This window comes from Sesamum indicum, linkage group LG2 (assembly GCF_000512975.1).
Source record: "Sesamum indicum cultivar Zhongzhi No. 13 linkage group LG2, S_indicum_v1.0, whole genome shotgun sequence".
In the NCBI taxonomy this organism is placed as follows: domain Eukaryota; kingdom Viridiplantae; phylum Streptophyta; class Magnoliopsida; order Lamiales; family Pedaliaceae; genus Sesamum; species Sesamum indicum.
This window is the reverse complement of record NC_026146.1, coordinates 11570587-11586469: the sequence shown is the minus strand read 5'-3', so window position 1 is coordinate 11586469 and position 15883 is coordinate 11570587. Positions and strand designations below refer to the sequence as shown.

General features: G+C 31.3%; 2 protein-coding genes across 2 annotated transcripts; both read right to left on the bottom strand.

Moving 5' to 3' along the window:
- LOC105155831 (14 kDa proline-rich protein DC2.15-like) lies at positions 5455–6168 on the bottom strand. The gene has a single exon (XM_011071804.2). It carries the CDS (start codon positions 6083–6085, stop codon positions 5702–5704), a length of 384 nt encoding a protein of 127 aa, XP_011070106.1. The 5' UTR covers positions 6086–6168; the 3' UTR covers positions 5455–5701.
- LOC110011587 (uncharacterized mitochondrial protein AtMg00810-like) lies at positions 9681–10307 on the bottom strand. The gene has a single exon (XM_020691947.1). The coding sequence runs from the start codon at positions 10305–10307 to the stop codon at positions 9681–9683; it is 627 nt and encodes a 208-aa protein (XP_020547606.1).

The following is a 15883-nucleotide window of genomic DNA, read 5'->3' as shown; positions in this document are numbered from 1 at the left end:
TTGTTGAATAAATATTTGTTTATATTACACTTGAGAGCATTAAAATGGACTATTAGCATTTATGATAAAAAACGCAAGAGTCATAAATTAAGTTAAATGATCAAATCTATGCAAAATTGATAGATAAAGAATTAAATCTAATATTGCCAAAAATAAAATATCAAAATGAATTTAGACCAAAGTTATAGAACGAAAATAAAAATTCCAAAAAAAAAATAAAGAAAGAAATTGATTGGTAAATTTTATCCTTGTAACGTGTGATAGTGATTGGATTCAAAAAAAATCAATCAATGTCTTATGCACTGTCCTTTATGTGATGTACGCAAGACAAAAAACATCAATTAGAGTCACAATTATACCAAAGTAATATATATAAAAAGGACATATTGCAAGGGCCCCTAGCACCAGGTTGGGCATAATGTAATAGGCAAAAAAAAAAAAAAACCTAGTTGTGTTAAATAAAAGTCTAATTTGAACCCTTTATTTTATAGGACGGTGGCAAAATAAAAACCTTCACGAGAGTCGTGTGTTGCACGCACGAACTTTTGATTCTTTTTTAAAAAAATTATATTTTTATTCAATAGTCGTTAGATCTTATCTAATATAAATTAATTGATGGTCCAAAATTTATCAATAAATAATCTATTATTTCTATAAAATCTTACTTAAATACGGATTATATTTTATTTTTATAAATCAACACTCAACATTCATTTCTACTTATATATTATATATGCAAAAGTTACAAAATAAATATTCATAAATATATTTATATTAGTATAGAAATATATATATTAGACATATATTAATAATAATAAACTTTTGCGTAAATTACAACTGTCTCCTCTGAGATTTGACATGATTAAAAATACCCCCTCGTTGTTTGAAAACCAATACCTCCCTCAAATGAAAAAGAACTATTTAACTCCTAAATAGTGAAGTGGACATTATGATTTTACCCTTGCCGATTTTTTTAAAAATAAAAAAATATGTTTGGAAAAATGTGAAAGTATTTGAGGGTGGATAAAATAAATAACTTAGAGGGAATATTAATTCATATCAATATTTTAAAAATTTTTAAAATATATATAAAATTATAATGTATAATCCAAAAGGGCATTTTGATCAGCTTATCATAAAAATTTGATGGAAACCTAACAGAGTGGCTCAATGTTAGACGGACGTTAAAATTGAGGGTATTTATAATTTTTCAAACAGTGAGTAGATATTTGTAATTATGTCAAATTTCATAAAAGGTAGTTGAATTTACCCAAAAAATTTTATACTTTCATATTATTTTTCTGAAACAATCTCATCTTTCTTTTGCCTCATCCTCCATTCTAAAGAGATAATATATACCTATGTGATTTTTTTTGTCGTTAATTTTGTAGCGAAAATCAGCAGTATCGCTAAAAATAGAACTTTCTGAATCAGACAATTTAACCTACATAAAGATCATAAATTTAACATTTAAAATATTTAATATATATATAAGCAAAGACAATTAATCCCAGAATGAAACAGCTCAAAACTTGTCAATACATGCACCTGCAATTTTCATTTCCGGTCAAAGAGTTTAGATATTCCTAATGCATGAAAAACCCTATTTTTCACGAACTCCATATGCATCTTTGGCAAAATGTACCAACAAGACAACCTGCACTTGTCACTATTTTTTGCCTGAAAAATCACTAGAAAAATACTGAACAAAGACCAATTGTTTGGACACGGAATCTTCCACTTTGTAATGAAACTTCTCTTTCTTTGGTTTTTATATCCACAAAGCCATGTGCATATGCATGACATTCAACACAATTCCAGTCACGGGCTGTACTGTAGACAACATTGCCAAAGAGATCATTCCAAATTTTGATGGCCCATCAATAGACACACTTCTATCACCCGAATTACACTAATTAAAGTTCAATCAGATTTTCGTTTTTTCTGACAAATTATTCTTATCCAAATCCAGTTCGTTCTAATCAAATCGATTACAGAACAAGTATAATATACTTGTCATGTGGTTGGTTATTTTTCCGTAATTGTACACTAATCACACGATAAGTATCTTATCTTTGTCATATAATTGATTCAAATCCGACCAAATTCGTTTCGATTTTCCTTCTTTACTCTACTTTTTTTTTCCTAAAACTTTCCCTTTCCCTTTCCCTATCCTAATGAGTTGTCATGATCAATGGATTTTTGCATACTCATCTAAACCACTATCTGATTTTTCCACAGCCTAACAATATGAATGAGACACTGATTTTGCGACGGATCACCTTTATTTTCACGATGTTTCGAAATAAGATTGTGTTATGTATATTGATAACTTTAACTTTTATGCTCTTCTACATATTAAATTTCCCTCCCAATTCAAGATGGGACGTTTGATATTTGAAAGTAAATATGATATATTGTTCCTATAATTAACTAATTGTCAAAGTTGAGGCATCATAGCTCTAAAGTCGTGGGTTCGAACCCTACCAATATATGGGATGTTATTCTACTTTAATATAAGTGTTAATTTAGAAATAATTATTTGATACTGATAATTAATATATATATATATATATATACACGATTATTATCCTTATCGGTAGTTATTCGATATAAATTTTTGATATTGATGATTATAATCAACTTATCCAAAAGAAAAATAAATATTTAAAGAATTATTTTATATATGTTAAATGAAACAAAAGATGCAAATAGATTACTTCGAAATAAAAAAAATCGATCTTTACGTATATGCAAATCCAACTCTCACAATATTAATTTATGTTGTTTATGAAAGTAATTAATTAGTTCTTGAATTATTTCCAATATATATATATATATATATATATATATATATATCTTTTTAAAGAAAAAAGAAGAAATTTAAAAAAGCTTACCTCGCTCTATGTATGGTACGAAAACCGCGACTCTTCACCGATATATTCGCTTCATACTAACCTTCATATCTACAATAAGTACTAAACCGGTATTATCATTATTTCTTCTAGGTTTTATTTTCTTGCATGATTAAAGAATATTCATGAATGTTCGTTTCATCCAGACCTAGCATCAAATGTTATGATGCGTTTACTTAACCTCCTGCGATAAATAATCATCTGCCACCCATGGATTAAATTAATTTCATGGAATGATAACTACACAAACTGTCATAATTTTATAGTGATTTAATCTTCTTTTTGAGCCAAAGATATTCCTTATCTTGTGGATTTATTGCATATTCATCTAAAAGGGATGATATAGGATAAAGATGGAAAAATCGAACCGAAAACGGATATTGAGGGCACCAAAAAGGGAAGAGAAGATTTCAAGGCAATTTTGCGGGATTGACTAAACGTGTCCACGCTTAGTGATTTGGTCAACACAGATGAAGAAAGGAAAGACGCGATTTTCACAAGAGAAAAAATGAATGATTTGCCGAATTTTGGAAATGACTCCTTTAAATACGTGATTGATAATTGATTAATATTTTTTTAGAACCAATCATCAAATCACAAAATATCATATTATACTTATTATGTGATTATATTTATTTTTTGATGTGATGAATTACGAAGAAAAATAAAGTGTAACTGCAGATAATTTCAATCTTGGTCCCCTAGCCGTATCACTAAATCAATTTTTGCACCTAATTTTCCGACCTCATCAATTTTTTATACCTCCAACTTTTAAAAAATGATTACTTGTTAGTCCCGGCCGTTAGTTGACTATTAAAAATTGATGATTGGACCATTAATAATTACGACAAAAAAAATATACGCAGCAAAGGAATTATTTTGCACCGGTATTGGCAATGACCAATCTGTAATGTCATTCCAAATTATTTTGAAAAGGTTATAAACTCTCAAATATCTTATAAAATATTTTGACGAGCTTATAAGCTTAATGAAAGAGTAGTAAGCTAGTTAGTACATTACATATGTTTCTTTGTAAGGCAAAATGAATGAATAGTTGAAAATCAGATTAGCGGAGGTGAATTTTGACCTTGTAGTCCCCAAGAATATTCAATGAGGAAATGTTTGTCTTCCAATAGACAACAATGGTCAGGACCAATTTTTTGTGGTTCGAACTTCGCCTGGTTTAGTCAGCAAGACCATTGGTTGGTAGAAAATCTAGTCTATATATATATATATATATATATATATATAGATGTATATATATATATATTCAATTATTTTGTCACATCACGCTTGAAATATTAGAGGACAAATATTTAATATTTCCGACATATATAGTCCCCCTAATATCACATGTGTAGCTGTATTTCTTTTTCTTTTTCGTGTAAAGTTTAGCACGTAAGTTACTTTCTTTTATATATATATATATATGATAAAATGTAATCTACCCTTATTAGCAAAAATGGCAAAATGTCTGGTTGTGAAAAAAAAGAATCTTAATTTACCTTTCTGAGTTTTTTTAAAAAAACAAAAACAAAAGACCTTCTTATGGCATGGGGTCTGCATCACATATTCTATGTGTGAATTTGTTTAATTTTATGTATAAAATAATTTTTACACTTTTAAATGTGAATCGTTAAATCTTATTTTAAATATATATAAATATATCAAGGGTTCAGATTTTATAAATAAATCAATGGACTAATTCTTTTGTTATTTAGGTCAACGGTTCATATTCATGTATAAAATTAATGGCTCATATCTATTTTAATAAAATCAATGACTCAAATTTATACAAGTTATAAAAATATATTTATAAATTATAACACAATTATAATAAATAAATATGAAAATTATACATATATATATATATATATTGCTGGGAAATGCGATCCTAATTTTTTAATCTTTTGATTTGGCTCTTATATATGTCAATTTTAATGACAAATCATTTAAAAGTTTAAATTGTTAGAAAACAGAGTTAATGAATATCTAATATCTTTTTTTTATAATAAACTATGTTTGGCCGAATTCATAGAATTTACACTTCCATTTATATCCTGGAATTTGACCAATCCAATGCAAATTCAATTTAAAATGATTAGTTAATTAATTGAATTTAAATTGTTTCGGACAATATATTGTTTATGTAAAAAAATAATAGCAACCCTTTGTGATTTTGCAAATGAACAAATTACCTTTATATGAAAAAAAAAAAAAGGTAAATTATCCCCTGTATTTTTTAAAATTCAATAATTTCTCCTTGTGTTTTTCAAAATGAAACAATTTACATCTCTAAATTTTTTTAAAATGAAGCGATTTACCTCCCTACATTCTAAAAAATACAAATGGATAAAATTGCTAGTTTTTTCCCTCATAGAACAGTAATTTGCTGATTAACAATATCATATGGGTAAATTGCATTAAACTGGTTGTTTATACATGCATGTCCATAATATTTTGTATAACTTGAGTACATGTCTTAATTTATATAAATAATGTACGATGAAGGATGAGAATATACATAGAAGATTCAAAATGCAAAGAAAATTAAAGCATTAATAGCTACATACACAAGTAGAATTAAGCAATAGGAAACCTTCTGAAAATCACAGACTCACAATACGTACAGAAACCATTCCTTTTTCCCCATTTTATTACATAAGTATACAGGAAACAAGAAGTTACCATCAAATGCAGTATTAGAGAAGCTGTGGTAAAGGGCACAGCAAGATCCCATCAAACTCACAACAATCAAAGCAAACAACGACAAATCGTGTAGTAGTTTAGGCACAAACAAAGCCTTTGGGAACTTTCTTGGAGCAAACATTGAGAAGCAAGCTAAGAGAAAGCGGCACGTTAAGGTTGATGCCCAGAATATTGGCTTTGATGGCCGTGCAAAGGCAAACGGCAGCCTCAAGGTCGGCCAAGCCTTCGATGAGAGTGCAGCATGGAGTTTTGGGCGGTGTTCCGATGGTGATGCCGAGCAACCCTCCTAGCAAATCCGCACAAACACCTAGTTTTAGGGTGTCTTTAGGGCAATAACCCTTGGGCTTAGGTTTTGGCTTGGGTTTCGGACTAGGACATGTTCCGCAGGCGCTGGAAAGAGGGAAGAATAGAAGGTTTAGCACTAGAAAAAGGGAAATTAATGTGTTGGTTTTGGAAGCCATGGGACAATAATTGTTACTATGTAAGTCTGAGGTTGTCGGGGAGAATGAAGAGAAAGGGGTTTTGGGTGGAGAGATTTGTGGTGAGGAGTGGGATTTTATAGGGGAGAAAAGTGGTGATTATACGTAGGAATGATAGCAACAGGTAGATTAATAAAGAATTTGTGTGCACTCATATGGGTGCACTAGGGATTTTAGCTGGCAGCAATACCATGGAATTTGGATGCTTGTGAAGTATGATTGCAATTTGCCATGTTATAATTCCTCCAGTCTGAATCTGTTTTAATTATGTGAATTAACTATAGGGATTATTCAAATTTTATCCAGATATTCATGTGTATATATATGAAGCAAGAATATTCATTTTCAATTCCACGAGTTGTACAGGTTTTCCTGTTTATTTGTTTGAGAGGCGGCTGAAATGATATTAGATTTTGCGAACCAACCGAATTGAGCCTGCTCAGTATTCACCATGGAAAGGTTGTGACTTTGATGAGTTTCATAAATATGGATGTGTGTATTTATTTGTATAATAGTCTTCTATTTATTTGTGTCGTTTGGATGTGTTAATTGATTTCGATTAAGAAAAATTATAATTTCAATCCTGTAAGTATGAGAGTGATAATTTAGTTCTGTTCTTTTTGACAATTTTATTTTATAATTTAAAATTTCGCACATTTATGAGGACAAAAATGGCTGCAGGAGTGTACCAATTGACCTGGTCACGTCCACTTTTTAGGCTATTTTTGTAAAGTTAAGGGATAAGTACGTTCCCCTTCTCTAAAGTTTGGTATAATTACACGTAGACCCCTATAGTTTGAAAATTTTATATCTAGTATCCCTGAAATTTGTTTCCATTTAACAAATAGGTCCCTCTGTAAGTAAAAATTTACTGAATTTGCTCATCATAAAAAAAAAATTGAATGAAAATTCATATTTTTCCTCAATTGACTTATTACTAAATTATTGCAAGTCAAACAATTTTTTTTCTGACTAAACGATGTACCATTATAACAGTGAAGATATACGTCCTCACATGTATTAACTTGTGAAGACGTATGAGAATAATTTGATCATAAAAAGATTTATTTACCCACAATAAATCAATAAGAAGTTAATTAGGGTAAATCTAATTTTTGTTAATATCAGCAAATTTGGTAAATTTCGATTAACATAGAGACTTAATGGTTAGATGGAAGCAAACCTTACGGGTGCTAGATGCAAATTTCCAAACCACAGGGATTCTGCTTGGAATTACACCAAACCACAGGGTTGTGAATTTTGAGTTCCATACTTCTATAATAGTTTATTTTTTATTTGTATCATTTGAACATATTAGTTGATTTGAATATAGTAAAATTGCAATTTTAATCCTATAAGTATAGGAGTGACAATTTAGTTCCATTCATTTTAATAATTTTATCTTGTAATTTTTAAGATTTCGCACTTTGATGAGGACAAAAATGACCGCAAAAGTGTACCCAATTTACCTGGTCACGTGCACTGTTTAGGCTATTTTAGTAAATTTAATTGCTTTTGTCCTCAATGTTCGAGTTTTTTACAATTACAAACAATATTGTCAAAATGAATTTATACAAAACTAAAATTATCACCTTTTCATATTTACAAGACTAAAATTATAATTTTTTATTTAAATTATTAATATATTGAATCAATTTTTAACCAACATATCCGATATAAAATTGTGTTTGAATGTAATTTGATCATTAAACAAGTTTATCTCAAAAAAAGATTTAATGGAGCAGAGCGCAAAATTGCTCAAATAATATTTTTCTTTTATTAATTTTTAACTAATTTAGTCGAGTTTGCCATTTTATTTATTTATTTATTTTATGTATCTTATGGAACTGAAAAAATCAAAACATTCGTACTCAATGTCAAATCTTATCCTATGAAAAAAGGAATTGACACGAGTATGGATTATTTTGTTTTACAAAAAAATCAAAACAGGCAGAAGTACTCTCAAGATGCTTTCGACTTTTGACCTAAAATTATTTTTCTTAACAATTTGAAAAACAAAATTGACATCCGAAACACATCAAAAATACTTTTTTAAAGTCAAAAACTAAAAAGTAATTTCCTAAAGCTCGCACAAACAATCCCAAAATGGTCGCTGATATTTTCAGTTACTTTCTCAGCCCACTAACTTTTTGTTCGTAAATCTGTGGCTTTTTGTGTTTGGACAGTATGATGATTTTTGTTGTTTTTTCTGGTCTGAGTTTATATGATTACAAAATGAACATCGTCCATGAGACGAATCACACATAATTCTGTCTCACTTCACCTTTTTGGGTTAAATGTATTTTTGATTTTGTAATTTAAGTTATTTTGTATTTTTATTCTTTAAATTTTTAGAATAGTATTTTAGTTTTATTTTCTTTTTAATATTTGTGATTTTTTTAAGTCCACCATTTTTTAACTTCTCAATTTAAGATGTTTAGTTGGTCCTAAAGGAAGCACAGATATGAAAGATGAATTATAGAGAACTTGTCGGATCAAATATTACTGACATTTGTATAAAATTAATCCCAAGATTGAACCAAATGAGAATGGCCTTTGTATTTTCAAAATTACTGAATCTTATTATTATTATTATTATTATTATAACAATAATAACAATAGTAACACGAAAAAATCCTTAACAATAATAATAATGATGATATTAAAAGAAGAAGAATAATAATAATAATAATCAAATAACTATTATTATTATAATTATTTGATTATTATTATTATTTTGTTATCATCATCATTATTATTATTATTATTTATTATTATCGTTATTATTCAGTCCAATTAATTTTGAGGGTACAATGGTCATTCTCATTTAGTGCAATATTGGAACTAATTTTATACTATCTTCAAAAGTGATATTGGTTATCCAAGTATAACAGTAACTAATACATAATTTTAATTTTATATTAAATTTTCATACAACAAAATAAATACTGTAGTAATTAATAATAATTTTCTTATACATTGAAGTAAACAAGGAACCATTGGTTTTATGTAAAGAGGATAAATGCATTGAGCCACTTTCTGCTATTGGTTTTATATAAAGTGTGGTCGATCGAAGCTGTACAGAAAATTTTCAATCCAATAAATAAATGCAATGCATGGAATAAAAACAATACCTGAGAATCATATTCTCAGTACTGACACATAGACTTGAATTATTGGATGATAATTGTAGAATTGTGCACAGCGGAATCATTTGAAGATAACTTGTGAAATATCATAATTGGGAAGAAGGAATTCAAAGTAAATTGCAGCAGAATTTCTGTAATTTGAATAGTGTTTCCAACGTTCTTATATTGAGAAGAAGACCCCTTCTTCCTTTTATAAGTAATGGATACAGCTGGAGATCATGGTTTCCAACACTCCCTCCTCAAGTTGGAGCCGTCAAAACATTGACAAGGTTCAACTTGGACACCAAATACATGAATTTCGGTCCTGTTAGAATCTTGGTGAAGAGATCTGCAGGTTGTTCCTTTGAAGCAAAATGTTTTGGTTCAATAAATCCCTCCTTGTACTTATCCCGTACTAAATGGCAGTCAATTTCAATATTTTTGGTCCTTTAATGGAAGACCGGATTAGCTGTAATGTACAAAGCTGCTTGGTTATCACAATAAAAGGAAATAGGTGTCTGTATATTGATCTTCAAATCTTTAAGCAAGCTGTGAATCCAGATAAGTTCACAGGTGGTTGAACTCATGCTCCTGTATTCTGCTTCTGCAGTTGACCATGAAACAGTAGTTTGTTTCTTGGTTTTCCAAGATATTAAGCTTCCTCCTAGAAATATACAGTAGCCTGTGAGTGATTTCCTTGTCTCCTTGCAGGTAACCCAATCTGCATCACAATATGCTTCCAAAGTGAAGTTGTTGTTGGAATTGAAATGTAGGCCTCTGTATAATGTCCCCTTCAGATATCTCACTAAGTGTAATGCAGGTTCCCAGTGATTTTGAGAAGGGAATTGCATGAACTGACTTAACTGTTGAGTGGCATGACAGATATCTGGCCTTGTGAAGCTAAGATATAGCAGCCTACCCAACAGCCTTCTGTAAGGTTCAGGATTGCTGAGTTGCTGTCCTGAGGCAGCCTTGAGTTGCAAACCAGCTGGTAGGGGGGTGTTAGTAGCTTTGCATTGTGTGAGGCCTGCATCAGCTACAATATCCCTCACATACTTACTTTGGATAATGATCATTCTTCCTGCCAATTTCTAAACCAAGGAAAAATCTGGCTTTTCCCAAATTCTTTATAGTGAACAATTTATGTAATTTAGTCTTAAATCCATGTATGGTATGTTTAGAAGGGCCTGCAATTAATACATCATCCACATAAACAAGAAGACAAAAGAAACCAGTATCAGTGAGGATAGTAAACAAGCAATGATCAACCTTAGATTGTGTGAAGTCAATCCTTTCCAATTGTTTTGTAAATTCTAAGTTCCATTGCCTAGAGGCTTGTTTGAGGCCATATAGGGATCTTTTTAGTTTACAAACATGTCCAACAGGGACATTATATCCTTCAGGAGGCTTCATATAAATTTCTTCCTCAATAAAACCATGCATGAAAGCATTGTTAATATCCAATTGATGTAGAAAACGGTGTTGTTTGTATACAATAGCAAGAAAGTTTCTAATGGTCACAACCTTTGCAACAAGAGAAAAACTATCATTGTAATCAATCCCTTCAATTTGGTTATAACCCTTTGCAACAAGTCTTGCTTTACATCATTCTATACTGCCATCAGGTTTCAACTTCAATTTATATACCCATTTGTTGCCTATAGCCTTTTTACCAGCAGGAAGTTTAGTAATGTCTCAGGTATCATTATCCTCTAGAGCCTTTATTTCTGATTTCATAGCCTCTATCCATTCTTTATCCTTCATAGCTTCAGTGTAATTCTTAGGTTCAATAGGCAAGTTAATAACAACACTCATGCATGTATCCATGTTATCTTGAAGTCTTACAGTAAAAATGTCATTGTTTTCTTCATCACAGGCACAAAAATAGTCTTGCAGTTTAGTAGGTTTAACAATCTGTCTCCTAGACCTTCTAAGATTCATATTTTCAGACACTTGTTCATGTTCTTGTTGATCAATATTAGGAGTATTTTCTTCCACAGTTTCAGGGTCTTGTTGTAAACTAGTGTCTTGATCATCAGGATCTTCTATAATACTAGTAATAGGTTGATTATAGGTCTGAGTATCAGAAAAATTTATAGGATCAGTACATTCATTTATATAAGGAAAAGTATTTTCTTTAAACACAACATCTCTAGATGTGAAGATGATCTTCTTATTAGTATCATATACTCTGTAACCCTTTTGATTATTAGCATAACCTAAGAAAATACTCTTAACAGCCCTACTATCAAATTTTGATTTGTGAGGTAAGGTGTTGGTAGCAAAACATATACAACCAAAGGTTCTAAAAAGGGAATAATCTACTGGCTTTCTCATTAAAATCTCATAGGGTGTTTTCCATTTAAGGATAGGTGTGGGTATTCTATTTATAATGTAGGTGGATGTAAGTATAGCTTCAGACCAGAACATTCTAGGTAGATTAGCTTGAAATAAAAGGGATCTAGCAACTTGTAATAGGTGCTTATGTTTTCTTTCAACAATGCCATTTTGTTGTGGTGTATATGTACATGTGATTTGATGTATTATACCTTCTTCTTTAAATTTTTTTTGGCATTGTTCATTTAAAAATTCCCAACCATTGTCATTCATTATCTTTTTAATTTTCTTGTCAAACTGTGTCCATATCAGCTTATGAAAGTCCCTTAACAAGCTAAAAGTCTGTGTTCTGTTACATCAAGAATGTCCATGTGCATCTATTATGATCATCTACAATGGTCAATATATATGTACAATTTGAAAGGGGGTATTCATTATAAGGTCCCCACAAGTCCACATGTATAAGATCAAAACATGAAGTAGAATAGGAGTTACTGACAGTAAAAGGCAGTCTGTGCTGCTTAGCTTGAGGACATATTTCACAGGTAGAGTTTCTGTTTGTATTTGTATCAATTAATCCTGTGTTGATCAATACATCATGTGATAAATGTCCTAACCTCATATGCCATATATTAGGTTCTATTCTAGAAGCTATAAAACCAACTTTTCTGAAATCTATAAGCACATCTTCTATGAATCTTTTGTTAAAGGATTCAGTTTTGATGACATAGAGGTTTCCTATTAAGCATGCTATCCCAATGATCTCTCTAGTCTTGTGGTCCTGCATAATACAGTGGGATTTAGAAAATGTGAATATCACAGAAGAACAATTGCATAGTTCACTAATAAATAAGAGATCGAATTTAAGATCAGGCACATGCAGAGTATTTTCTAACAGTAACCTTTTAGTGAGTAACATTCCCTGAGTGTTTGATCAAATGTTTACTACCATCTGTTAGATGTATGTAAGTGTTTTGAGTATGCGGTTTAACAAGATCAAACAAGGATTGATTATTGCACAACAGCTCCACTATCAACTATCCAAGAATCAGAATTTCTGATATTAAAAAGATTGTGTTTAAGACTTCACCTGAAAACTCATACTTGTCTGCTTGTTTATCTCCAGAACTTTGTGACTTTATTTCCTCAAAAAGTTTATGGAATTCTGACCTTATTATATTGGACATGGTTCTTTCATCAACAATGTTGTCGGCTCTTTCATTCTCAGTGTTCATGGCCACTGCAGTTCTGTTGGCCACCTAGTTGTTCTTCTTTCGTTCTTGAAATGGCTTGTATCAGTCTGGATATCCAATGATATCAAAGCATCCTTCCTTTTGATGTCCAGTCTTCCCACAGTGCTTGCAGACTAAAGATTTCTTGTCCACTGGATTCTTTCTTTTCAGAAAATTTCTTGGATTGTCTTGTTTCTTAAAAGCCTGCATAACCATGTTAGGAGCCGCTTGTGGTTGTCCAAAATTCACTTCCCTTTGCTTTTCTACATTGAGTACCATGGAGTAGGCTTTGTTGATGTCTGGCTTTGGGTCCATCACCAGAATCTGGCTTCTCACATTGTCATATGCTTCATTCAATCCCATGAGGAATTGAATGAGTTGGTCGTTTTCCTTAATTTTTGCAGATTCCTTTGAAGCTCCACAGGTACAGTTTCCACAGGTATAGTTAGGTGTGGGAGTGATACAGGTCAGTTCGTCCCACAATCTCATAAGTTTGGAGAAATACGTTGATAAAGACATTGCCCCTTGAACAGTAGCACCTAATTCCTTTTTGAGTTGGTACTCTATTAGCCCATTACTGTGGCCATATCTATTTTCCAGTTCTTTCCACAGTGCTCTTGATGTGTTTGTGTACATAAAACACTCAGCTATTTCTCTTTTAATGGAATTTAGGATCCATGAAGCTACCATTAAATCCGTCCTTATCCATTACTCAAACTCGGCGTTCTTTTCTGGTTTTTATTTTCTCCATTGATAAAGGAGAGTTTCATTTTTGTTGTTAATGCCAACTTTATGGATCGACTCCATGAAAGAAAATTCGTTCCATCAAACAGTGTAGTTACCAGGCTTATTCCTGGATTGTCCCCCAGTTGCAGCTTCAAGACTTCTGGATCTTCAGCCATTCTTGGAGCTAATGTATTTATTGATAATCTTGATTGTCAAGAACTGGTTTTTTTTTTTTTATGATTTTCCTTTGACAAAAGATATCAGAGACCATCAAAAGATGACTCTGATACCATGTAGAATGGAGTGCACAGCGGAATCATTTGAAGATAACTTGTGAAATATCAGAATTGGGAAGAAGGAATTCAAAGTAAATTGCAGCAGAATTTCTATAATTTGAATAGCGTTTCCAACGTTCTTATATTGAGAAGAAGACCCCTTCTTCCTTTTATAAGTAATGGATACAACTGCCTACAACTAACTCGCATTTGTTACTAATAAAAACGCCAAAGCGACTAAGAGAAAAAATGCGATAATGGGAGAAACACATCGACTTAAAGAAACGTGTTCTAAACTAAAAACGCGAGCTCGAAAACGCGACCAAGGCTTCTTTCTTCTTTCTTCTCCTCTGTTCAGCAGCTGCTTTAAATGATCAAGCGAAAACAGCTGGAGATCATGGTTTCCAACATAATACAATCTTCTGTTGTTGTTTTTTCCTTGGTTTACTTCTCTAATCCACTCTTGGGCCTTTTTTTAGATTTTATATTTTTTTTTGTTTATTTTTCCATCCGTTTATCAAAATTTCACTAGAGGCATTAATGATATCATCAAATGCTTTTTTAGCACTAATCGTTGCACCAACAATTTGTTTCTCATCTACTATGGGTACAATAGCTTTCTTCACAGTGGATTTGGGTCAAACGTTCAGCTAATTACTGTCATATTCTCTTATCTTACTTCAACTTCTTTAATCATCTTGAAAATATTAGAGCTCGTTTGGTTGTGTTTTCAATTAGACTTTTTTTACTTTTTACTGTTTGGGCAGTTGGAATTTTGTTCGGTCAAGCCATTTTCATTGAGAAAGCATTCCTATTTTAATCCTGAATATTTTGAAATTATAGATCACATGAGTTAGTCATACTTGTCTTATTTTGTCAGCATGTCTTTTCTTGTTTCAAATCAATTAAAATTGCTTTCTCTTCCAACCATGTCTTTCAATGGAAGCCTCAAACAAAACCAGCTCTCTTCCTCCTTCCTCTTCCCCGGACACTTCTACACGCCCGCCGATCCATCCATTTTTTTGTCCGTCGAGTCCGTGGCTCGAACAACAACGTTATTTGCCGAAAGAGAAAGGGCCGCACTCCAAATAAGGTGAGCTTTGTACCGACATATTTTTTTTTTAGTAGATTTGGTGGTGAGTATTTATGCCTTTATTTCATTCACACAAATGATGATGAAAGCTTCCATTGTTCTCTGGCCATAAACAAACAAAATGCTTTCAGTTTACTTTAATTCTTTGGGCACATTATTATAGATCTTCATCTACGACAAACAAGTTTATTATTTGTTATTATAGTTGTTTTCTGCTTGTAAAACTAGATTGAATACCATTTCTTTTTGTATTTTTATTTTGAAACCTAAAAACCCGTGGTGAATTCGTTGAGCTAGCTGGATTGACCACCGATTCTGTAATTGGTGTTTTTTGTTCTAAATCCGTCATTTTGTGGTAATTTGCATAATTTTTGTGTCATCATATAAACTATGTTGATGGATTTTGGGTATATGTCGTATGTTGTCATGCATATTTTGTCAGTTCACTGCCTTATTTAAGCGCTTTACCATCTTTGAGCAATTTTTAGTATTGGCTTAAGAAAATTATGCAGACATGCAAAATAATCAAATTTTTTAAGTGGATATATTGTCTTAAATAAAAAAAAAGATCTTGAGATTCTGAATTAAATAAAATTCTAGTTAACATCTTGAAAATTGTGGAGTTGGACTAATTATAACAAGTGTTTGCTTAATTGCTTTGATGCATTGTCAGTTGTAGAGGAGTGAAACTCGAATGAAACACCACTTTGGGGGCACTAAAAATGGTGTGCTTCAGGGTTATAGTGTGTCATGGATTGATGGTTTTTTGACCCATCAATCCAGAATATAGGTAGATCTTCGATAATATGCTACGACAAGTACATTTTTGTGTCTACGGCAAGAACAGAACCATTATTTGTTGAAATCAACTCACCATTCGGGCATTTCTGAAATGCAATTATGTGTATTTTTTCGTTCTTGTCATTCTTGAATTTGTATGTGTCTTGTGCTAAGTGTGCATTGTACATTTATTTAGGTCCTTTTTGTTA